General features: G+C 35.9%; 4 protein-coding genes across 5 annotated transcripts; 3 read left to right on the top strand and 1 right to left on the bottom strand.

Moving 5' to 3' along the window:
• Positions 1-220: 220 nt before the first annotated feature.
• Positions 221-5699, bottom strand: LOC116016684. The gene is made up of 3 exons (XM_031257051.1): positions 2543-5699; positions 1284-1591; positions 221-757 (listed from the first exon to the last, which is right to left on the bottom strand). Exons 1-3 carry the CDS (start codon positions 5158-5160, stop codon positions 426-428), a joined length of 3258 nt encoding a protein of 1085 aa, XP_031112911.1. The 5' UTR covers positions 5161-5699; the 3' UTR covers positions 221-425.
• Positions 5700-10212: 4513 nt separating this feature from the next.
• LOC116017011 lies at positions 10213-12124 on the top strand. Its single transcript, XM_031257508.1, has 4 exons — positions 10213-10629; positions 10968-11078; positions 11278-11358; positions 11764-12124. The coding sequence occupies exons 1-4, from the start codon at positions 10363-10365 to the stop codon at positions 11836-11838; spliced, it is 534 nt and encodes a 177-aa protein (XP_031113368.1). The 5' UTR covers positions 10213-10362; the 3' UTR covers positions 11839-12124.
• A 612-nt stretch (positions 12125-12736) lies between these two features.
• Positions 12737-16664, top strand: LOC116015275 (tRNA dimethylallyltransferase 2). The gene is made up of 10 exons (XM_031255306.1): positions 12737-13017; positions 13112-13246; positions 13432-13500; positions 14063-14135; positions 14241-14362; positions 15003-15077; positions 15350-15748; positions 15882-15957; positions 16034-16191; positions 16280-16664. Exons 1-10 carry the CDS (start codon positions 12796-12798, stop codon positions 16394-16396), a joined length of 1446 nt encoding a protein of 481 aa, XP_031111166.1. The 5' UTR covers positions 12737-12795; the 3' UTR covers positions 16397-16664.
• An 838-nt stretch (positions 16665-17502) lies between these two features.
• On the top strand, positions 17503-19877 carry LOC116015546 (pentatricopeptide repeat-containing protein At4g21065-like). Of its 2 annotated transcripts, XM_031255649.1 has the most exons (2): positions 17503-19189; positions 19737-19877. In XM_031255649.1, the coding sequence occupies exons 1-2, from the start codon at positions 17549-17551 to the stop codon at positions 19779-19781; spliced, it is 1686 nt and encodes a 561-aa protein (XP_031111509.1). In that variant the 5' UTR covers positions 17503-17548; the 3' UTR covers positions 19782-19877. The 2 variants fall into 2 exon arrangements, with proteins under 2 accessions (XP_031111509.1, XP_031111508.1); XM_031255648.1 differs by having other exon boundaries at positions 17503-19877.
• Positions 19878-24263: the final 4386 nt, after the last annotated feature.

Genomic DNA, 24263 nt, shown 5'->3' with positions numbered 1-24263 from the left:
TGAGACAGCTGGCATGGAAATTTAAGAATTTCTTTCTTTCTTTTTAATTGTTATTATAAGTTATTGCACTTGGCAATTCCTTCACTCTCTATGCTCATCTTCAAGTAGATGTTGGGACCCACAAAAAGGATTGAAGTTAGCTAGACAAAACTATTTCCAAATTGGATTTTTCACATAAGCATTCTGCAGGAATTTAAACAAGAGTAAAATCGTTAGAACGTTTAGAGAATAGGAATTTGTAATGCATTAAAATGTATGCAAGTTGCAGAAGCTGAACTACAGCATCTAATTAAAGGCTTTTTCCAGTTTCAAACTACTCCGTAGTATAAGCAAAAAACAAAAACCAAATAGAAACCCAAATCTCTTATAGCCGACTACGTGGTTCCTGTTCCATGAACCACTCTTCTTCTTCTTCTTCTTCTTCTTCAAGGTGCCACAGAAATGCTCTGGATCTCCTTCTTGCTCTTCAACTTACTTCGTCTCTTGCTCTCGAAATCAAGTTTATCTAGGTCCTCCACAATTCCCAGGTAGCCATACAGAATCTCCTCCATCTTGTCTGCCGAGGGGACTTGTTCGTTACTAACACAGCTCCCGGTGCTAACTTGCTCGAACTCGGCCCTCCCATGTTTTGTCTCTGCATACAAGTTACCGAGTCTCTCTGCCTCCTGCAAACCAGTAAGAGTGGCAGCAAACTTAACCACCAGAACGCTAAGATTTCCTGGTTTCCCACGACACACCTTGCCTCCAAAACCCATATCTGAAATAGAAGCAGACAAGCAGTTAATGAATGTTAGTGCAGCAAACACAGGCATTGTGACCAAATGATACAAGGTAAAACAAGTAAAACAACCCAACCTAGACTCATTGTCAATTTTAAAGAAAACAAAGACAAGTTAAGTTAGTTAACACACACATCCAATATGGTGGCCATTGAACCAGCACGCACATAGTAATCCCTAGCTGATTAATTTCAAAGTAAATTATCTTCATCCTAAATAAGCAAATTTGCAGTTTCGTGGAGTTGACATCACAAACCATTTCGCACCAAGGACATTTAGCATAATCAGAAGTAATATACTGAATCACACCGTGAGACAAACACTTCAAAAGGAATAATCCTCCGGGTGTGTCTGTCTCACATATAGAAAACAAAGAGCTTGAAGATTTTCTACCACATAGGTCTGGAATACAGTGAGGCAGCTTGAAGCCCATACAGTGTATGCTAAAATCAGTATAATGAGATGTGCAATATCATAAATCCTTTTAAGAAAAATATAACAGACCTCTGAGCTTAGCTTCCAGCTCTTCTACAGATACAACAACACGTTCGTCGGGATTGCTGTTGGTTATGGTAATGTTATGAATGACAACAACAGGAGGCCAGATGATAAGGTCTTCCTTAAGAGCCAAGGTTTCATCTTCAGGCAGTACTTTGTGAACCCATGCAGAGTTGGGAGCCTCTGCACTCTTCCAACCCATCAACAAACACAGCGCTTTGTGAAAACCGAAATGCTGTGATCGGACACCAGCCTTTGAAGATGTTAATGCATGCATCACCAAACTTTCGACATCTCCAAATTCTTCGGAATCTCTGAAAAGCATTAAAGCAGAGGAAAATGAATATAACTTAAACTTTAAGGAACACCATAAAGAAATAAGTGTTTATACACGAAAGGATAAGCTTGTTGGTTAATACAGGACAATTAGTATGGGTTAATAGCTGAAACATGCAATAGCAAGAAATGTCATAACCTCCTATGCCCCAGAGCCAATCACTTAAACAGAATACAATTATTTTCAAGTGAAAATGGAATATCACTTGGGGAAATCATATGGTCTATCTTAAAGTGCAAACCCATAATATTTTGGCTTCCCTCTCTCCATTTTTCACTACAAATATTAATGCAGATTTGCTGTTCCACCCTCAAGGGAAAACCTAAACCAAATCAGAGTTTGCCATCAAAGAAACTACGAAAGAGGAAAAACTAATTTCTAATTTCTAGCAGTAGTCCCTCTTCGCCCTTCTTCCAGTCAAAGTCATGCTCAAGCAATGTAAATAGGGTTCATCTAAAGGCAGACAACTCTTTTTACACCAAAGCAGCCAAATAGTCCCAAAGCTACCATAAAGATGAAAGCATATTGGTACATTCTCATAGAAACATGGATGATAAGTCACCAATCAGAAATTAGATTTCCTTTTTTCTTCTTATGCAGACAAACTTCTCCAAGCACACAGACAAAACAATTTCAATTATCAGATTGGTCTTCCTTTTTCTCCACCACTGATAAAACCATTTCCACTGGTCCACTAGTCACCCTTGACTAAGCCAGAAAAGAGGAGTAAAAATCCATGTGGTGCAGTCAGAAGCTACATAGTTCGACCCAAAAAAAAAAAACTAACCAGATGACGATTACCATTAACACAATGAGACAAATCATGGAATACTTAATTTACCAGATCACAAAGTTAATTAACAAGTTGAATAAAAATAGAGGGTAATTGCTCCATCTATGAAAACACTTCATGGTGTAAAAGAAAGACCTGCCACATATAATGCACTTTAAACAACTAGATGTTCCCTGATTCCTGTATTTTGTTCTTCTAGCTGGAGTCTCATTTAAGTGCTTGGCAAACTTGAAGAAAGCATTGTCGACCAATTGCTTAAAATCCTCTAAATTCTCTAGTGGTTCGCTCTTCTGCTGGGTAACACTACTTTCCAAACAATCATCCCTTTGATCAGGTAAACTTTCATCTAAATCATTAAGATCTTCAGACACCTTGTAGGAAGTGAGGTTTTTCAGCCATGGAAGAGTAGAATGGCTCTTTCGAGGGGGAGGCCCTAGACGATGTTTCAATGAAGAATACTTCTTCACTGAAGAATGCGTAGCATCAACATCTTGAGGATATGGTCCCAACCGCTTCTTGATATCTCTATTTCCATATTTACTAGTTTTGCTCAACCGACTTGCCATGGTTGTAGACATCCTTCTGTTCTTCCCATATTTGGAGTGATTAACCTTCAACTTTTTTGAAATACTTACAGAATATTTATCTCCCTCCAAATAAATATCAGCATTATCTCCTTGTCTATGAGCATTCCTTCCATTACTTGAAGAGATAATTCCAAGATCACCACAAATGCTCAGCTTCCTATCTTTACCATATTTCCTCTTGAACCTACTGGTAGATGATTTAGGCAATATCTGGTTCTTATCAATCAATCTTTGCTGAATACTATCATTCATTTCATCTAAATGAGGATTATTATCTCTGTATAGTACGTCAGATCTTTCCTGAAAAGTGCATGGATGTTCATCCATCTCATTATTATGAAGCATGCAAGGACTTCTATGGCCCTTATATAGTACCCTCTCATAGTCAGGGTTATTACCTTCATATTCCAAAATTTTCATCTCTTGCTCTCTTTTCTCCAGTGCACCACTTGCCCCAAAGTAACCCAATGTTGACTGCCCTTGTTTAGAAGGAATATAATCCCATGGCTTGCCCCCTATCATGTTCTCCTGGTGAGATAATTCATCATAATTAGGATCCATAAAACTTGCTCCTGAAGCATCCTGGTGGTTGTACTCTTCACTAACACCCACATTCTTCCTATAAAATTCATTAGGTATTGCTTTGGTGCCATGAATGTCTGAATACATGCGACTGCCATGCCTTTCTTCAGTCTGGGCAAAGTATGACTGCAGATAAATCCCATTATCATCTACTTGCCCTTTAGGCGACCTGATACCTGAATTTTGACCACATCCCATAGGTTCACACAACCTTCCCATGCATGTTTCAATTCCATCTGAAGGAATATGGATGTTTTCTCCAAATGAACTATCAATGCCATTTCTCACTGTAGCGGGTGACCTGCAGGAAAATGCATTTAGGTGAGATGATGATGCCATGTAACTGGAATCATACTTTGAATTATGTAATGAGTTCAGGGTGCTGGTCTCCATATATGCATCTCTCAACCCTTGTCTCTCTGTTGGCAATTCATCTAAATTTAGTGTGCCTTGCAAAGGATTCTGTTCTGCTCTATGAAGCTTCATACGGAAATTATGTGATCCCAATGCATAGCTACCAGCATCACCAAAGCCAGAACTTCTTGCTGGAACACCAATATCCAAAGGTGGTGGTTCATATGATGAACGAAGCCTTCTATCAACTTCCAAAGGGACAGATCTACTGTCAGCTAGACCCAAGTATGGCCTCCCCTCATTACCTAGCTCACTACTCACTCTGGCACCACTAAACCCATGTTCAACGGGGTCATCCAAAACATCAGATTTTCGGGGATCATCTAGATTACTGAACTGATATTTCAATGAAGTTGAATCTCCATGTGTTGCCCTCAGGCCATCTCTAAATTCATATTTTCTTCTAGAATTTGGAGGCCCATCATGCCGCCCTCCATTTCGACCATCAGTTCCATGGTGTCTCAAACTTTGAGATTGCCCATACCATCTCTCTACTCCACCATAATTTGAAGAATCCACACCCTTCAGTTCACCAAAGTCCGGTCCACCATAGGTCTTTTCCATCCTCCTTGACCTTTCAAGTTCATGGAAATACTCCCCGCGCCGCCCATCTGCTTCATTCAAATTCCCATTGGGCATAAACTCACGGTTCTGACTCCTCATAGGTGACAAATAATCGCGAATGGGCAGTCTAGGTGCTTGTGAGTGCTTCTGATCTTGAGCACTTGATGGCGGTGGTGGTGTGTAGCGGCGCTCCCGTGCCCTTGCTGGTGAGTACTGGCGCTCCCGTGCCCTTGATGGCGAGTACTGACGCTCCCGTGCCCTGGATGGGGAGTACTGGCGCTCCCGTGCCCTTGGTGGCGAGTACTGGCGCTCTTGTGCCCGCTCTTGTGCCCTTGGTGGCGAGTACTGGTGCTCTTGTGCCCTGGGTGGCGAGTAACAGTGCTCCCGTGCCCTAGGGGGCAAGTAATCACGCTCGTCTAACCTTGATGGGGAATAATCATGCTTCCGAGTTCGTGATGTCAGCGCATAACGATCGCTTCTAGGTGAGTAACGCCGGTCTCTATCCCTTCGCGGAGGAGAAAACCCTCGATCGCGTCCCCTCAGCGGCACGCGAGGTGGAGACCTAGCCATTCTGTCTGCTCCAGCATATCTTACTCCTCTAGACATACCTTCAGCTTCACTAATCTTAACCTCCACCAAACTTTCAAAACATCCAACACTCAAATAAATTCATAAAATCATAAACAACCGCTCGAACACGACAGCGAACCAGATCAAAACGTATTGCGAGCGTAGACTTTGAATGAAACAGAAAGTCAAAACTCGATTCAATCGAACACCTCCCCTGCTTAGTTACCTAAAACCTCCAATTCTTTCCTTTGATAAATCCACAACGTCAAACCAAATAAACCCTAGATAAGGCGGCTAAAGCAGACGATTCCAGACAAATCGACAGATAAATATCTTTCACTGCAAAAACAGACGCTGCGTATTCAGGCACTCAGTTTTCAAACCTGCATTACAGAGAATGAACACCATGAACGAGACGGCGCCATTCTTCCGCTCCAACAAAATCAATTTTGAGACTGAAATTGGATAATCGAACAGGGAATTGCAGGTTTTCCGGAAGGAGTAACGGATTGAGATGGGGGAAGGAATCGGTTTTTGATTCGTACGGACAATTTCCAAAACTAAAAGAGGCAAGGATAGAGAAGGCGAAGCACGATCGCACGAAGGTATTGCCGTATTAGTACACGTGAGCACGTGACAACTTTGCACTGTTTTATGTCTCTATGCACGTCAACAGTATTCAAGCCTTAGGCCCATTTGGTCTAAAGCCCAATCTGAATCCAACTTTTTTTTTTGGAAAGCCTGAATCTAACATTATTTCATTGAAATCACTTCCCCTAGCCCAATGCTACGATTTGAGACAAATTTTACCAAAATATCATTAGTAGTCAACTACATGTTTACTTGACAATATACACTCAATATGAAAGACATGCTATTCAATTTCATTGTATAGATACTGTAGTTTCATTATAACATTACTAAATTATCATTTTAATTCAATACCGTTTCATTTAGCAATACGCATTCAATATATCAGACATGTTATTCAGATTCATTTTATAGATACAGTAGTTTCATTATAGCACCACCAATGTATCATTTTAATTGCACTACAGTTTCATTTGACAATATACATTCAATATGTGAGACTCGCTACTGAATATCATTTTATATACACCGTAGTTTCATTACATCAACAATAAAGTATCATTTTAATTCAATTACAGCTTCATTTGACAATATGCATATACAATATTGTTTAGGTATTACAATTATCTCATATGTTTTGGACTGATTTCTTACCACATTTTAGTATGAATGCTTGTGATCAGTGCATAATTGTTCATATTTACACCTCACACTTAGTCTTATTTTGCTTATGAAGTGTTATAATGGTGTTCAAAATGATCCTTAATTTTGGAGCATTGTAGATGCATTCGGAGTCAATAGGAGCCAATATATGAAGCTATGGAGATTGATGGTCTTTGCCATTTGACAAATTAAGGCAAAAGTTGAGCAAAAGATCAAGGAGTAGCAATTATCGCATAACACATCGCCGTCTTAGTATTTGGACCATATGTCGGTCTATGAATGTTCAAATCAAGGGATTTTTGCTCCATTAGAAAGAAAACTCGAGGGGCTACAACTTTTATAAAGACCATAAAGTCAAATTCTACTGTCACGCACGACGCGATGGGCATTGTCAGCGCTCATTACCTCATGATGGGCCTTGTGATACGCGACTCCCTTAATATAAAATGTAGATTTTCTCTCATTTCTCTTTGGCTTTTATCCCCAACTTGAACCATAGACGGTTAAGTTCATTCTCCTTCAATTCGTTTCTTTTCATATTTTTAGAGTAGATTAAGTGTATATTTAAGTTATTTATCATCTTTGAAGTCTGTATTGAATATTTTACTATTGTATTAGAGGTTATTTGTATTTCTTTTCATATTTTTAGAGTAGATTAAGTGTATAGTTAAGTTATTTATCATTTTTGAAGTTTGTATCGAAGATTTTTGAGTACTATTAACTATGTTACAATGTAGTATATATTCAAAGCTACTTGAAATTGGGGTTAAAATCTTTTTTAAAACCGAATAATCATGCCGGGCATAAAATTGAGTACGTCTAGCACTCTAGCCTAACTGTGAAAGCTGCATACAGGGACCAGAACCATTATACATATATTGATACAAAAACCTTGCTGATCTGAACTGGGCTCACATCACTGTTGTAAAGCAATTCTTGATTTCAAAATTTTGAATGAAAATCCTTTTTTTCCCAGACAATGGCCCCATAAGATAAAGTTGATTAAATAGTCACCCTGGTCATAACCAAACACCCACAAACAAAATGAAAAAGGAAACCTACTCCCAAAAAAAATAATTAGGTAGGTGAAACATGATTTTCGAACTAAACTGTCACGAGTTCACCAACACTTTCTTGATCGAGCTCATTATATAAAGCATTCTAATACGATTTATCTATCTTGTATAATGTACGCGTTATTCCACAAAAATAAAGTTTACTTAGTGCAAAACTTATTTATAATGTGTTTGGTTTGCACATGGAATCAAAATCGGAATGAGAATAAAATAATTGGTAATGGTAACAATGAGTTTTAGTGAAAGTATTTTGCATGTTTGGTAGTATGATGAAATTTGAATGAGTACCAATATTAATGTTTGGAAGTATATATAATGAGAATAAATGTTTTTAAAATACAAAAAAAAATGTAATTGATCCTAATAAAATAACATTTTAAGCACCGATGTGAACAAAACAAAAAAAAAAAAACTAAAAGCACTAATCCAAACTTAAAAATTAGATTACTAATAAGATGAAATGTCACCCGTTTTTAATTAAGGAATGTGATTTTTAATTAAAAGGTTAATCAAATCCTATAGTTGTGTTTTAAAAAGCTATAAACTAAACATTAACTATGATTCTGATTTTCTGGTGTGTAAACCCATGAGCCAAACACACCCTAAGATTATCAGCAAGATGGAATGATACTCATTTTTAATTAGAGAATGAAGTTTTTAATTGAATGAGTAATCAAATCTTATAGTTGTGTTCTAAAAAGTTGTCAACCAAACACTAATTATAATTTTTTATTCATATTTATAATGTGTAAATTCATAAACCAAACATACCATAATATTTCTGTGCAGTGGGTGAACTTCGTTGTCGCAGTTAACAATTAGCAGTTTTGTTTACGTTTTCAGTAATAATTGATTCAAATAGGTAGTCCCCACATGAATGAAAATGAAAGCCACTTCCAAAAGGAATCCTTAATCATAGACGCCGTTGTTATTCATCATTAGAAAAAATTCTTTACTTCATTTTCTGCAAATATTTATGGCTGCATTTGCAATAGGCTTAATTTGCATATGAATGGATTTTGTTTGTGACACACTTTTTGTTTTTTGTTTTTTGTTTTTGTTTTTGTTTTGTTTTGTTTTTTTTTTGTTGGGTATTATTCATTTAAATAGTTTATTATGTCACAACTAATAAAGTTGAGATTTTCAACAATCGATCATAAACTTAAAGTCTATTGTAAAACATTTTATTTATGATCACTATGAGAGTTCCAAAAAAAAATATACTTGCTACTGATTTAGATCATTAGTAAAAAGTGACTAATAACACCAATCACTAATTAAAGTCTTCAAAAAAATTGAACACTTCAGTCACTACTTGTTCCTAAATTTCTGACCCCTAGTTATTGGACATTACAAATTTAATAATAAAAAACAACTATGGTTGCTGAAATTCCCACAAGGGGGGGAAAGTGGTTGGAAACCAAGAGTGAACAGAAATTAAGTTTAGTCTAAGGTAATGAATTTTCTAACCACATTTGATGGGGTTTTATAAAATGGAAGCCCCAAGGGCATTAGTGGTTAGTCTAATGTGGTTCCATTAATCCACAAACATGGGGGTTTTGGTTTGGTTTAGATTACTCAGCTCATGCGCAAAACTGTACAGTTTGATATTGAATCTTGAAGTTAGATTGAATTAATTTACCTTTTCATGAATTTCGGAGGCAAGTTCATGGGGTTCAAGATATGGTCCTACAAAACCGGGAAATAGATGATTCTCCAGTTGTGTATTATCAAAGAGGTTGATTGAATGGTATCCAAATTAAACCTTAAAGTTTTCAATTGTGAATGAATCTTGAGCCCTAAGCACCCCAGTTCAAAGGGAAAAAGAACATCTACCTATATTCTTCTAAGACATGTTGTCAACCAATATTTCATCATTTGGACAAAAGCCCCCCATCATCATCCACTAGGAAGACACACAATCTTAGCTTGTTAAAGTCTTAGAAGGAACATAATGCAATTAGTTTTATACAAGAAGTTGTCACACACTACCAAGACTTCACTGCCTTTATATTTTCATGTTTTGTTCTGCAACAAAATGCAGAAACAATGCACTGTTTGTGGTTGCATGAATCTGCTCATTTACCTACCCAAGAAAACAGATGTCTCACCAGAATTTCATATACTGGTACTCTGTACTACACTAGACATAGGACAACATAATACCAAAAATAAAAAATAAAAAATTAAGATACACCTTACTTTTATAAGTTTAAACACTAAATATGAGGGCCCCGGCCCTACTCTCGAAATTATGAGAGAAAATAAATAGCGGGATGTGTCTCAATGCTTGCTCGGGTATTTGCAGGGTCACTACACTCACACAACCTTTTGACCATTAACATGTACCTGCAGACATATATTATGTTACTTCATGAGATCTTTATCCGCAAGACGGGTCGGATTTAGATAGAAATGTAATACTTATAATGGAAATTGTAATACTAATTAGTGATAAATTGATTGTTACTTATGAAGAAAAACATATTACTTATTAGGAAAAGTGTAATACGACTTTTAAGAAAAAATGTAATAGCTTGAATTTGAAAAATTACTCATATGGAGAATAATGTAATACTCGTGAATAACCTGACCCATCTTAGGTCTCATAGGAGTTTTGCTTGACATTAATAATCTGAAATCTATGAGGGCAATAAAGTCATTTCACCCATACTGGTTTTTAACAAAGAAAGGGAGAAATGTTGAGATATATATATAGCCACTTTAAAGTTTAAAGTTTAAACAAAGCTAGTAGTAGTAGAGTGGGTGAGAAAAAAACCACAAAAGCTACAATACACCATCCTTCTGAAGCACAAAACTAAAGGCAGAAAAAAAAGAAGAAGAGAGAATTGAAGGAGAAATCAAAAGGGGGCAAGTTGCTAACAAGCTAAGTCTATTCTGCAGTATAATGGCAAGCCCAAAACAAGTGATGATGGAACAGCAGCAACAACCACAGCTGCAGATCCCTCTTCTGAAGAACTCAGGAGTGATCAGCTACAGCGGGAACAATCCAATGGGGGACGACAAGGCGGAGGAGATGACCCGAACAGCGCTCTCCACCTTCCGCGCCAAGGAGGAGGAGATCGAGAGGCGAAGGAAAGAGGTGACCGACAGGGTCCAGGCCCAGCTAGGCCGCATGGAAGAAGAATCCAAGCGCCTAGCAGAAATCCGCGAGGTACACAAAATTGAAGCATGTGCTCCATCTCAACTAAAAGTCTAAGCTGGTAGTTGGATTGCACATTTATGCTTATATATTATATGCTCAACAGACAAAATGGTACTGCAACAATGTTTAAAGTCGTGGTCTCAGAAACTTGTTCTCTTCTTAGACATAATGTCTACTGCAAATTAAATAAAATTCCCTCTATATTTGCAGCAAATGAACAGCATAAAACAACTACTACTGCAACATTACATACAGACATTATTGAATCTTGAGGGGCTTTAAAACCCAACATTATATATATTATTGATTTATTGTTGGATTTTCATTTTGAATTCAAACCGAATCAGGCGCTAGAAGGCTTTGTTGATCCCGCGGGGAAAGAAGCTGCAATGGTGCGTAAGAAGATTGATGTGGTCACCAGAGAATTGAAGTCACTGGGGCAGACCTGCCAGAGAAAGGTGAAGCATGCCAATTACTTTTTAAAGTTGCTTTAGTGATTTCCCTGAAGGATTCAAACATTATTATCTCTGCAACTTTTTGAAAAGGCAGAATCCAAAGATTAGCCTGAAACAGTACTAGCTAGGCTTTTGATCCTTTCCAGTTTCCACTCAATTGCATTCCTCCTGATCTGCTAAATTTGATGAATTTTTCTTCCAGGAAAAGGAGTATAAAGAAACCCTGGATGCATTTAATGGGAAGAGCAAGGAAAAAGCTCAGCTAATCACCAAATTAATGGAGGTAATGTGATTGAGTTAGCTTAATTTCGCACTGCATCTAGTTGGGCAGGCCAGTGAAGGACCAAGTCCAACATCAGGTGACTAGAGAATTGTTGGGCAGAGGCCTGAAGGGCCAAGTCCTGCACTTGCCTTTCGAAAATATGGCAGTATAAGGAAATAAATTTGTGTCTTCGCTACTAGTTATAGTTTTTGGCGTAGTGCTAAGCGCTTGCTGGCAGATGCTTGGAGAATTGTTTTGTGGAGACTAATCAAGGGTCAAGTTCAGCACTAAGTGGTTAGAGGATTGTTGAGCGGAGGTCTAAAGGGCCAAGTCCAGTTGCATCTGCTATAGCTTTTGGTGTAATGTAAGGTCTTGGTCATAACAATAAGTAATGGAAACATTTTCTTTTTTATTTGTTATGTTCAGCTGGTGAGTGAAAGCGAAAGAATGAGAATGAAGAAGCTTGAAGAGCTGAGCAAGAATGTTGATACTCTGTGCTGAAGTGCTTATTAGCTATGGGGGGTCAACTTGTATTCACTTGAGAACAAATCCTCTGTGAATTTGTAACATTTTCTGTGTTTAGTGTCTGTCTTTGTGCTCTGTATCTGGTTTTCTGCAGTCAGGACTGGGTTTCCATCTTCTGTATTATGTTTGTAAAGAATCATATGGTTGGGCTTTCCTGTTACAGTATAGTGATGCAAATGCCATTCATGCCTATAGATTGTAAACCTTCTTTACTCGGTTCAATATTTGATTTAGTGAATGTTTATAGTTCTTGAGTTATCAATGGTTAGGGGCAACCTAGCTAAGTGAGTAAGACTGTTGATTTGTTAACCACAAGATTTTAAGTTTAATTTTTTTATGGGAATTGTATTAGTCTTCTTGCTCTGAGTTGGTTGGTTATGAACAATTTAAACTGATTTACTTTTTGTAATCATTTACCGGCTAGAGTCACAAAATTAGTTTTAAGCGTAACAACTTTGGTTAGCTATATGTAACTTAAACTGATTTACCTCTTAGTGATCCTTTAATAGATAGGGTTAAAAATAGACTTTGGTAGTAAAAGCGGTAGGTTTTTCGGTAAATCGAAGTTATCAATTGTTATTATAATCATAACAAATTACCATTGAACCGGTGGTATAAGATTTTCTTGATACAAATTTATCTATCTCATGTGATTTGTGAGTTATTATACATGAACGAGATTGGCGAAATACATATTATTGAAGAGTGATTGTGAATTTTTTTTTTTTTTTTTAAATAAAAATAATAAAGACTATATAATACTCCGAGGTATAACATTTGGTTCAAATCATAATGAATGATTAAGGAATTCAAATTTATTTTATTTTATTTATGTGCGGGTCAAAAAGTAAGTCTAACTTGATTTGGAGTTAATTTCGGAGTTCGGACCCTACTCCACAGACCACGAGGAGTGGAGGACCAGAAACCCTAACGATGAAAATTCAAATCGAATTCCCGGCCGCAGGGAAGATGTTAAACCCTAACAATTGCTCCAAATTTGACGACACAAGTCCCAAGGGGAATCCGAGTTCAAATTCAAATTCGAAGCCTAAGGTAATAGTGATAATGGGAGCAACAGGGGCCGGAAAATCCAAACTCGCCATCGACCTTGCTTCCCACTTCCCTGTTCAAGTCATCAATGCTGATTCCATGCAGGTATAGAACTATATGAATAATTTTTGTGCAATTATATTTATGTGTTGTAGATATTACTATAGTGCATAAATAATGCTTCTTCATGCATTTCTAGGTTTACCAAGGATTAGATGTGCTAACCAATAAAGTCCGTCCTGAAGAGCAGAAAGGTGTGGTACATCATCTTCTTGGTACCGTCAGCTCGAATGTAGAATTTACGGCAAAGGATTTCCGCGATCATGCTATTCCTGTAAGTCATTTTCTGTCAGTTTTGCCAATTTCTGTAACTACAGTACACTGACTTTTCCTATTTCCTATTAAAGCTTTTATTAAAAAATATATATATATATATATATATATTTTTTCATTAATTGTGATTATGCAACTGGGTGTTTTTCTCTGATAGACTACTGGGTTGATCCTTTTGATTTTCAGCTCATTGATGAAATATCATCCCGTAATTTCCTGCCTGTCATTGTTGGTGGAACAAATTACTATATACAGGTTGGTGTTGCTTTCTTGGTAAAAGTGTGGTTAATAAAGTCAAATGTCTAAGAATTTTGTGCTGCTGTTTGTATCATCAAGGAACTGATAGCAGATAAACTCAGTATTGTTAGAACCAGGATAAAACCATATAATTGGTCAAATTGAATATTGTTGCATATCTATCCCCTATGTGCTTTAGAATTTGCAGGTTCTGATTATTAGTCCTGAGATTTCTGTGAACTTTTATAGATCTTTTGCTTTGTTTCATGCAGTGCCTCTGTTTGCTGTTGCACCAATTACTTTCACAACAAAGTTTTCTATTTCAAGTGTCATGCAGCTAAACAGTTTGTTGTCTTGAAATTTTTTTGACTTTCCATTAAATAATCATTCTTGCAAAACATTGTGCTGATTGTACCTGTAAGTTGTTGGTATTGAGGTTTAGCATTAAGTTAAAACTTAAAATTTGAACTGTTATGAACATTAATGTTAGTAATGTATTTTAACTTCTAAGATTTTTGGTAATTGGCCCCCTCTCTACTAAGTCATTCTAATCTTTGTTATTCTTTATTGTTCTATTCAGTCTCTTGTTAGTCCATTCCTTATGGATGTTGCTACTGAAGATACAGAAGAAAATTGCTTACTGGATCCCCCTGGTAAAAGACTTGTTGTTTGAGAAGCTGTACCAACATCTATTCAGACAAATATGTAACTTCTTCTTGATATCTAAAAATTGCATGCACATTTACCTCTTTTTGCAGAAAATGAGCAACCCTGTCCTGAACTCAAAATTGAGCAAGAAAGTTTTGATTATACTTATGATTGCCTTAAAGCTATTGATCCAGTTGCAGCCAATCGACTTCATCCAAATGATCATAGGAAGGTGATCCCAAATCACAATATTTTCTACCTTTTGATGCTCAATACAACCACATTTGAAGAAAAAATGTGTCTTGATATTATCCATTTAGCCATTCAGAATTCCTATGGGAATCTGACAAATAAAAATCTGATAGTGAGTGGGGCATGGTACTTAGGATTACTCTGATTATTATGCTGCCTAGAGGATCGTTGGTTGTGATATAGTACTTTAGCTTCTCAAGTTATGCATTGGGCTAAATTGAAGCTTTGTTGTCATTCTATATTTGCTGTATGATTCTATTTCATTTTACTACTTTAGTTTTGTCTCACTTCAGTACATGAGATATTCGGTTTTATGTTAGGTAGTCCTCTACTTATAGTCAAACTTTTCAGCCTCAACAAGCTCTTTTAGAGTGTGCACCATATGAATTCTAATTGCCATTCTAGCTTCATTGGACGTCTATATACTTTACCTAGCAGTATTACAAGAATGCATTTTGTATGCAGTTCTCTCATTCACGGTATCAATTTTGAAATTATTACCAAGTGAGGAGCTGCTGTTGGTTTTCAAAATGTGAAAAGCAAAGGCATTACATTAACATGTTTCTTGTGCAATATGCAAGTATTTTTAGCTAATTCTCCATTGTTTACATGTAATATAGGTCCATCAATACCTAAACTTGTATGCACGATTTGGTATTCCTCCAAGTAAAGTTCTTCAAGAAAAGACTGCAGAGGTATGAGTGTTTATTTATTCTTAAGAGTATATACTTTCCAGCTTAATATCAGTTGATTTCAAGCAAAAAGGGTTGATGTTTATGCTACATGTCTAGATGGTGTTTTACTCTTGGATTCTTTTGAGAAAATAAATACTCTTTGAGAAATCAAACATGTTTTTAAACAAGTTAGGATACTTGAATTAGTGTTAGTGTACTAACTATTACAATTGGATGAGATGATCTGCAATTCTATATCATACTCATGTTCTATTTTGCACCTGGCAGGACAGAACTGGGGTCATGTTGATAATTCAAGATTTGATTTCTGTTTCATATGTGTGGATGCATCTCTATCGGCACTGGACCCTTTTGTTGACAAAAGGGTCGATAACATGATTGAAGCTGGCCTGCTTGATGAAGTTTTTGACATTTACCGGTCTGATGCAGACTATACAAAAGGCCTGCGACAAGCCATTGGTGTTAGGGAATTCAATGACTTTTTGACATGCTATTTTCATAAAAATGAAGAATCTAGTGATGCATCCCTCTCCCAAACATGGAGTATTGAGACCTTTAAACAAACTATACAGGATATTCTGTATGGTTCTTGTGATGATGAGAGAAAAGTTCTTTTGACTGCAGCTATTGATCAAATGAAATTGAACACCAGAAGACTAGTTCGCCGCCAAGTAAGGACAATCTAATTTTTGCAACCTTTGTATGCTTCCTCCTGTACACTTGAAACCAAAAGTGGAATTTACTTAATAGTTATCCGATTCGAAAGCGTTAAATTCTTCATTGTTGAGACTTTGTTGTTCCCAGAGGAGAAGGCTTCAACGCCTGCAAATGCTCTTTGGATGGGAGATACATTACATTGATGTTAGAAGCTCCATATTAGGTATGCTAGTCTACCCCTCAATTTGCAATTCTTTTTAAATCTGTTACTCTGAATTCAAACAACACGGTCTCTGTAGGGGATTCTGATGAGACATGGGCAGCAGAAGTGGTCGAGCCAGCTGTAACCATAATAGAATCCTTCCTCAATCGCCAATCCTGCCCCGAAAATGCCAGAAATAACTCCGACAACATAAAACTAAAGCAAAGGGATCTCTGGAGTCGGTATATTTGTGAGGTTAGTATTCTGTAATCTTTCTCTACTCTCTTATTTCTTGATCTTCTGCGGAGAATGTTGTCAATGGCGATTGTTGTTGTAATTATAGGCATGCGGGAACAGGGTCCTTAGAGGTGCTCATGAGTGGGAACAACACAGACAGGGCCGTAACCATCGAAAACGAATTTCTCGCCTTAAGAGGTGTGAGAGAATGTCTGTAAATTAGCACCATCACATTTTCTTCTCGCTAGGCCTGCAAAAATGACTCTAGGAAACCATTATGCTCCTTCAACCTCAAGTACTATCTTCTTTTTCATCTTTCTTATCTATGCTTCATATTTCATAGCCAGTATGCTTTTTCATTCTAAATAATTACAAATAAGTATATTTTGAAAAGTTTTTTCTTTTGCCCGAATACTTGATCTTTTTCCCTCTAAGTCTATAATGTATATTGCTATATATACTCAATTAACTTGCTTCCTGACGGATTTCAATTGGTTGATCAATGCAAATAGAATTAATAGCTCTGTTTTTTTTTTTTTTTTTTTTTTTTTTTTTAAACGAATTAATAGCTCTGTTGATCAAATGCAAAGAGAATAATTGAGTTTGGTAATAATATGACAAAGTTACAAAGACATAAAGTTATCTTAAAGTTAGTCATGAAGCCAAGTTATACTATGCACCATGATTGACCTTGCAATGTGGATCATAGAGCAATGTGGATCATAGATGAATGTTCATTTTTAGTATATTGAATGTTTATTTTTTATATACTAAAAAATTATTTTTTTTGATAGTATACGAGTCGAATAGGCCATTGAACAATAATGCAATAGGTCACTGAACAAGAAACCTTCTTTCTCTCCATAGCCGAAGACACGAAGAGGTTTCTTGTCCTTGGTCATGGAGATGAGAATTGTATGAATTGTATTGAATGCGATAATTTAAAGAGATTACAGAGATATACAATAAGAGAATCCTAGAAAGACTATAATAGAAGAATAACCGGAAGCTTATAATCTAACTCAAATACATCGAGTTTTAATAATGGAGATGAAGAAGGTTTCTTCTTGAACCATGGTCCGTGATATAATGATTGAGTCATGAATTATGTGATTTTACATTGCATATATATTGTAATCGATAGTCAAACTAGTTAGTTTGGTTCTCAGTTGCTAAGTATTACTCTTACGGTCTCAAAAATTTAATTTGATCAATGAATAATCTCAAAAGAATAATTAGTTTGATGAATTAATAGTAACATGCATATACTTTCAACAAAATAGTAACATGTATATAAAAAGGAGTATTATTTTTGGAATTTCCGGGGGTGGAATTCTTCAGAATTCCCAGCTCGCTCAATTCGTCGCCGGCGAGAATGGAAATAACGAGCATGACCCAGGCCATGCAGCTCCATGCGCGAATCCTCAAGTCCGGCGCATATGACTCCAATCATGGCCAAGATTTCCACAAACTCTTCACTTTCTCAGCTCTCTCACCTTCCGGAGACTTAAACTACGCCCGCCATATCCTAAGGACTCTCCATTCTCCTAACTCCTTTTACTACAACACCATGATTCGCGCCTATTCCGACTCACCCGACCCGACCCACGCCTTCACCCTCTTCCTCTACATGCAGAATCCCGACGACGCCTCCGTCGCCGTCCCCCGGCCCGACCATTTCACCTACCCGTTTGTGCTCAAAGCCTGCTCCAAGTCCGGTCACTCCCGCTTCGGGAAGCAAATCCATGGCTTGGTTTTCAAGTCCGGTGTCGGTTCTGACAGGTATATTAACAATGCTCTGATCCATTTTTACTCGGTTTCGGGTGAGCCAAACCTTGCTTACAAGGTGTTTGATAAAATGCCTGACCGGGATGTGGTTTCCTGGACGTCGATTATTGATGGCTTTGTTGATAACGACCGGCCTATTGAGGCGATCAGGTTGTTCTCTCACATGATTGAGAATGGAATTGAACCGAATGAAGTTACGGTAGCTTCTGTGCTCAGAGCCTGTGCTGACACTGGAGCTTTGAACACTGGGAAAAGAATCCACAGCTTTGTGAAGGAAAAGAGTTTTAGTTCTAATGCTAACGTGAGTACTGCTCTGATTGACATGTATGCGAAATGCGGATGCATAGATGGGGCATTGCAAGTTTTTGATGAAACTATGGATAAAGATGTGTATGTATGGACAGCAATTATTGCTGGTCTTGCTAGTCATGGGCTATGCATGAAGGCTATTGAGTTTTTCGAAAATATGAAGAAATCTGATGTAAAGATGGATGAAAGAGCAATAACAGCTGTTCTATCAGCCTATAGAAACGCTGGTTTAGTTAGTGAAGGCTTGTCGTTTTTCAGGAGATTGAAGAAACATAAGATAAGGCCGACGATTCAGCATTATGGATGCGTTGTGGACATGCTCACTCGAGCTGGACGTCTAAAAGATGCTGAGGAGTTTATTAGAAAGATGCCAATTGAGCCAGATGCTGTGTTATGGAGGACACTGATATGGGGTTGTAAAATCCTTGGAGACGTGGAGAGGAGTGAGTGTTTAGTGAGAGAGCTTGAGCTTTTGAATATGGACTCGAGGGACACAGGAAGCTATGTGCTTCTTGAGAATTTGTATGCAGCAACCGGGAAATGGGAGGAGAAGGCCAAAACAAGAGAACTGATGTATCAGAGAGGGCTAATGAAGCCCCCGGCATGTAGTAGGATTGAAATAGACGGGGTGGTTCACGAATTCACAGCAGGGGACTCTAGACACGATGAAGCCACAACTGTTTATGAAAAACTGGAAGAGGTAGAGGAGAGGCTGAGAGGGGAAGGGTACAATCCAATAGTTTCTGAGGTGCTACTTGAAATTGATGACGACGAGAAAGCATCTCAGTTGCTTCACCACAGCGAGAAACTTGCAGTTTCGTTTGGACTTGTGAAATCAAGTCCAGGGTCTGTCATAAGGATTGTGAAGAACTTGAGGTCTTGTGAGGACTGCCATTCTTTCATGAAACTAATCTCCAAGGTATACCAGAGGGATATCATTGTAAGAGATAGGATTCGTTTCCATCATTTTAGTGGTGGGAACTGCTCTTGTGGTGATCGTTGGTAATGGCTTTGTACTTTTGATGAGAGTGGATTAGAGTTTTTTTTTTTTAAAAAAAAAATTTTTAAAAATCTTGGAACTAGCATTGGCTGTTGACCTGTGTTGGGCGGAGGCTGGTGAAGGGCCAAGTCACTAGGGGGATTGTGATGGTATATAAGGAAATAAAGTTGCGCTTTTGCTATGAGATAACTTTTGGTATAGTGGTAAACGCATGATCCTAACAAGTAGGAGGAGGAATTGTTGGGTGGAGGTCAGTGAAGAACCAAATCCAGTAATTGGTGGCTAGAGGGTGTTGGGTGGAGGTCGGTGAAGAACCAAATCCAGCCATTGGTGGTTAGAGGATTGTTGGACGGAGGCCGGTGAATGGCCAAGTCCAGTACCTGCCTCTCGAAAATGTGGCAGTATGTATGGTAAACGCTTGATCCTAACAACATGTAATATAGTTAATGTTATATGTTGCTTACAGATGCTGCTCTGCATTAAGGAAATGCTATTTGCCATGGAGTTCTGAATCCGTAGGCCAAGTGGCCAACTAAGATCCCAAGCATGTGATTACTTTTTTAATTTCTTGATCATTATTTTTGTTAATTAATTAGATTTTATTTCAGAGCAAGTTGAGTACAGATTTATTTATTTATAGCAAAAATGAATTTAAATGTGATGCAATCTTGCTGGTTGATCAGGATCTTGAATTAAGTATTCAGCTGATCTTGAAGAATATATGGGCCAGGTAATGAGCTGTTTTAAATAATTAATCATTATTGTTATTAATTAATGAACAGCACAAACATCACTGACTATTGGACGGTATGCAGAAACTTAGTAAACTAATACTTCTACCTTTACTAAGAAAATTTTCTACTGTAAGGTGTTGCATTTTGTCTATGTTGACGATTGATTGTTTTGGTGTGGATTTGTCAGTTGTCACGTTATGTCTTATTTGTTAGATTTATGGGATTAAAATATTAAATGCCGCAGTCTCCTCAGACGTGACCGTGCTGACTGATTTGTGCCATTGAATGAGCTTAGATCAACGACTAAAAATCAATAAAAAGGGAAAAAACGCGATTACATTTTTGTAATTTTCTACACCAAGTATATTTCTGTGATGCATTAAGTGATAGTTCGTAGTACACTTAGTAGTGGTCTGTGGTGCATTAAGGGATGGTCTGTAGTGTACTAAGAGTTGGTCTATGGTGCCGCACTAAGGGATGATCGGATCTGTGGTGCATTAAGGGTTAGTATGTAGCCTGGTGCACTACCAAATGTATGCATGTGCTTTGCGTTTGCCATGTGTGCGTTTTGTATGCCATTGATATGAGCTCATCCAGTGAGATTTGTCTATGCGGTCGCACATGGGGAGGTTATATGTATAATTCTTCACTTAAAATTATTGTATATTTCCTTAATTGTTATTTATGTAAAAAAAATAAAAATTAATAATGTCAAAGTATAATCATATTTTTATGTCCTTTAGTATGGGACAATGTTATATGACGTTGTAAAAATACTGTTTTTACTAATAAAACTTAGGGATTAGGACAGAAGAGAAGAGGGTGGGCAGAAAGGAAAACAATGTACAGTAGGTTGTTGATGTCCCAAAGAAATAATTGAGGAATTTAATTATTATATTATGAAATTGGCACTTTTATATGCACATGTGATTAATAATTCCGCTAGGTCAAAATATTATTGTAGTCCGTAGTACTTGGGCACGTTTTAGTTGAGAAATTAAGATATATAATTATAGACCAAACGGTCCACACATAAGGCATATTATATTATATTATTGTTAAAAATGTTACTCCATATAAAAGTGCCTTTGAAATGGTGTTCATGAATCATGAAGTGATAATATTAAAAATGATTAATGTGTTCACACACCTCACAAATTAAGACTAATAACAACAACAACATGGAGGCATGCTTAAATGACAAATCAATGTTTCTACTTTGAAATTGTTAGCAATGAAGTATGAATTGTTGGTAGGTCTTCAAATTAAAATGTGAAAAGCAATAAGTATGAGTTGTTGGTAGGTCTTCAAATTAAAATGTGAAAAGCAATTAAATTGCATTACCTTTTTCTCCAAAAAAGGTTGAATCTCCAACTTCAAGGGTCCGACAAAACATCTGGGAGAATGTAAATGGTAACTCAACAACACAGAGGCATGCTTATGCGCGCGCGCGCGCACATATATATATATATATATATATATATATATATATATATATATATATGTATGTATGTATGTATGTATGTATGTATGTATGTATGTATATATATATATATACTTAAATAATATTTATAATTTCAAACAAATAAACAAGTCCCACGTTTCATTTAATAATAATAATAATAATAATAATAATAATACAACTATATTTACGATGTACTTCACAACTTTATTAATGTGGAAGCACCAACTTATATATAATTATTTAATTCTATCATTAGCTAAAATACACTTTTGGTCCTTCATTTTTGACCAAATTATAAATTTAGTCATTTAATTATTCAATTATTATTAAATGGCAGATTTTGTTCTCAAGGACCAAATCAATCTCCAAATCAAAGTGGAGATTAAAATGATCACTTTAATTAAGTCTTTAATAATAATCGAAAAACTAAATTTACATTACAAATAATTTAAAAAATTAAATCTACAATTCAATCATAATTAAAGGACTATAAGTGCAATTTTCTCTAATCTTAATTTTAATTCACACCAACTCAATAAACGTGGAACTTGCTTGTCATATGCTGCTTCCACATGGTGCATTAAGGAAATACCTTCCAGTTGGCATGGGGTTTCGAACCATGCTTTCAATTTTGGTGATGGGAGAAACTCGCAATTACTATCTAATGGTTTGTACTGGATAAACTCCGCTTTGTGACACTAGACGACAAAGGACTATAATGAGATAAATCAACTTAAAGAGTTTATAATTGACGAATGAAAAAGGTTAATAGACTAATTGAAAGTTAAACTTATAATAGATACTCTTCATTCCCTTAATTTCAGAAGTTAGAATTTTTAAGGAATGCAGAATTTTAATTTCTGATACAATGTTGTTAATTGATCATCAGGATCTTGAATTGAATAAATTAAATTATTGATATGATGTTGGATGGGCCACCGAAACATCTTTAACTTGCTAATTTAATTAATCATTATTCTTATTAATATAATGGACACCACACAAATTCAACATGATTGAAAATTTTAGCTAGGCTCATTTGGGGGAGGGGATGAACATATGTATGTTTAAAAAACTGCCGTCACAACTAAATAGTTTGGAAGATTAGTTATACTGGTAATTTGTGATACAATTAATTAACATAATATGAAATCAAACATGAAAATAACAGAATAGCGTTTAACCTTAACATGTCTTTAATAATTGACAAATTTGACTAGTTAAAATTCGTGTTTTACCAGGTCAATTCAACCTGTTTAACCAATTAATAATATGTTAATATTAATATTAGTTATGATTTTTATATATTATTTTATCATTTTATGAATACTATGGTATGCTATGAATTGAATATCTTTGCTATTTTTTTTTATATATAATTGTTGAATTTAGAAAACTTTTTTTTTTCAATTTTTTTACTAAAAAGAAAATTATATTAACCATTTTTAATGGGTTATTGTGTCGTATGTACCCGAAACATATTAATTAACTAGACTTGTCTTTTTGTCAACTCGTTTAACCTGTTTAAAACTCATGTTAGTGTTCTCTTACCTATTAATCTTAACAGGTCGCACTCATGGATAATTCATTGACTCAATTAGATCTTTATTTCTTTGGTTAAGATTTCAAAATGAAAAATATACACCCCAAGAACAGTTTCAAATACTTCCTAAGTTAATTAATACTTTACTATAATCCTATTACTAATCAATATCAATACTCTATAATGTCACATTATACTTTATACCGTACAAAGGATTGTTATATCATGTAGAGGGGTACCAAGTTAAATTCTTTTTCTTTTATTTTGTATACAAATAAAATTAATATTGAGGTGTTTTTAGTATCTATGATACAACAATTGTGCAGTGGTAACTTAACTGGTCCATGGTATAACAATAGCACAATGGTCGTTATAGGTCGCAGTTTATAGGTGACGTAGCAACATATATGACACATTTATAAGAAGCAAACATTATTATTGTTTTCAAGAATTAAAGTAGCATGTCTCACCCTATATGTGCATTATATATATATTGTGGTCCAATTTGTTTATTTTTTCTTAAATAATAATTTTGCTTTTGTTTTGGCCACCTACAAACTCATCTTGTCAACATCTCCTACTATACTCACTCTTTTGTTCTGACTGATATATGCACTCTCATATTCCCTTTTAAATTTTCTCCTTTAATTTCAAGTCTTGCACTTATTGAATTTCAAAGCTCCAATAATATATTTTTGCTGTGTAATTATTAAATATGATAATTAAAAGATATGTATAAACCCTAAAATTTTAACAAGTATTTCTCTGTCACGTAATGGTTGCATGACACCAATAATTATATTTGAATAACAAAGTTATTTATATTAAAATTTTAAATATAAAAAAATCAAATTTAAAGTTTATTAAAAAAATTATAGAAAAAGTTCAATTTACCAATAATTTGATATATATGCAATAAATAAATGGGACACATGATGTATAATAGTATAACTTGTTCCTGGTTGAGTTCGTTGCAGATGATATTTCTAATGGAGTTTACTTTTTTTTTTTTTTTTTTTTGGTTTATAGGTAATTACATAGGAGTAAGCAAAGTTTACCTAGTACGCACATTCGAGTAGTAAATGCGGGTTCGCTCTTCAGTAAAAAAAATAGCAAATGTGTTTTAGGAATGCTTTATATATAAAACTTTATTTACTTTTTTTAAAGCAAAAAAGTGCACCAAATTTTAAAAGAAATGTTTTAATTTTAATTTTATAAAGGAAAGCATTTCATGTAAGCCTTTTGATGTAC

This window comes from Ipomoea triloba, chromosome 4 (genome assembly GCF_003576645.1).
Source record: "Ipomoea triloba cultivar NCNSP0323 chromosome 4, ASM357664v1".
NCBI classification, from domain to species: domain Eukaryota; kingdom Viridiplantae; phylum Streptophyta; class Magnoliopsida; order Solanales; family Convolvulaceae; genus Ipomoea; species Ipomoea triloba.
The sequence above is the reverse complement of the archived record's forward strand: the minus strand, read 5'-3'. Positions and strand labels throughout refer to the sequence as shown.

Bases quoted from the DNA above. Each gene is read 5' to 3' on its own strand.
- LOC116017011 (XM_031257508.1), top strand. From the start codon at position 10,363: ATGGCAAGCCCAAAACAAGTGATGATGGAACAGCAGCAACAACCACAG. The intron at 11,079-11,277 runs GTGAAGCATGCC...TTTTTCTTCCAG, and splicing joins GGCAGACCTGCCAGAGAAAG to GAAAAGGAGTATAAAGAAAC. The intron at 11,359-11,763 runs GTAATGTGATTG...TGTTATGTTCAG, and splicing joins TAATCACCAAATTAATGGAG to CTGGTGAGTGAAAGCGAAAG.
- LOC116015546 (XM_031255648.1), top strand. From the start codon at position 17,549: ATGGAAATAACGAGCATGACCCAGGCCATGCAGCTCCATGCGCGAATC.
- LOC116016684 (XM_031257051.1), bottom strand. From the start codon at position 5,160: ATGTCTAGAGGAGTAAGATATGCTGGAGCAGACAGAATGGCTAGGTCT. The intron at 1,592-2,542 runs GTCTTTCTTTTA...AATGCTTTTCAG, and splicing joins AAGTGCATTATATGTGGCAG to AGATTCCGAAGAATTTGGAG. The intron at 758-1,283 runs GTCTGTTATATT...CTTCTATTTCAG, and splicing joins GCTGGAAGCTAAGCTCAGAG to ATATGGGTTTTGGAGGCAAG.
- LOC116015275 (XM_031255306.1), top strand. From the start codon at position 12,796: ATGAAAATTCAAATCGAATTCCCGGCCGCAGGGAAGATGTTAAACCCT. The intron at 13,247-13,431 runs GTAAGTCATTTT...TTTGATTTTCAG, and splicing joins TCCGCGATCATGCTATTCCT to CTCATTGATGAAATATCATC. The intron at 14,363-15,002 runs GTGATCCCAAAT...CATGTAATATAG, and splicing joins ATCCAAATGATCATAGGAAG to GTCCATCAATACCTAAACTT.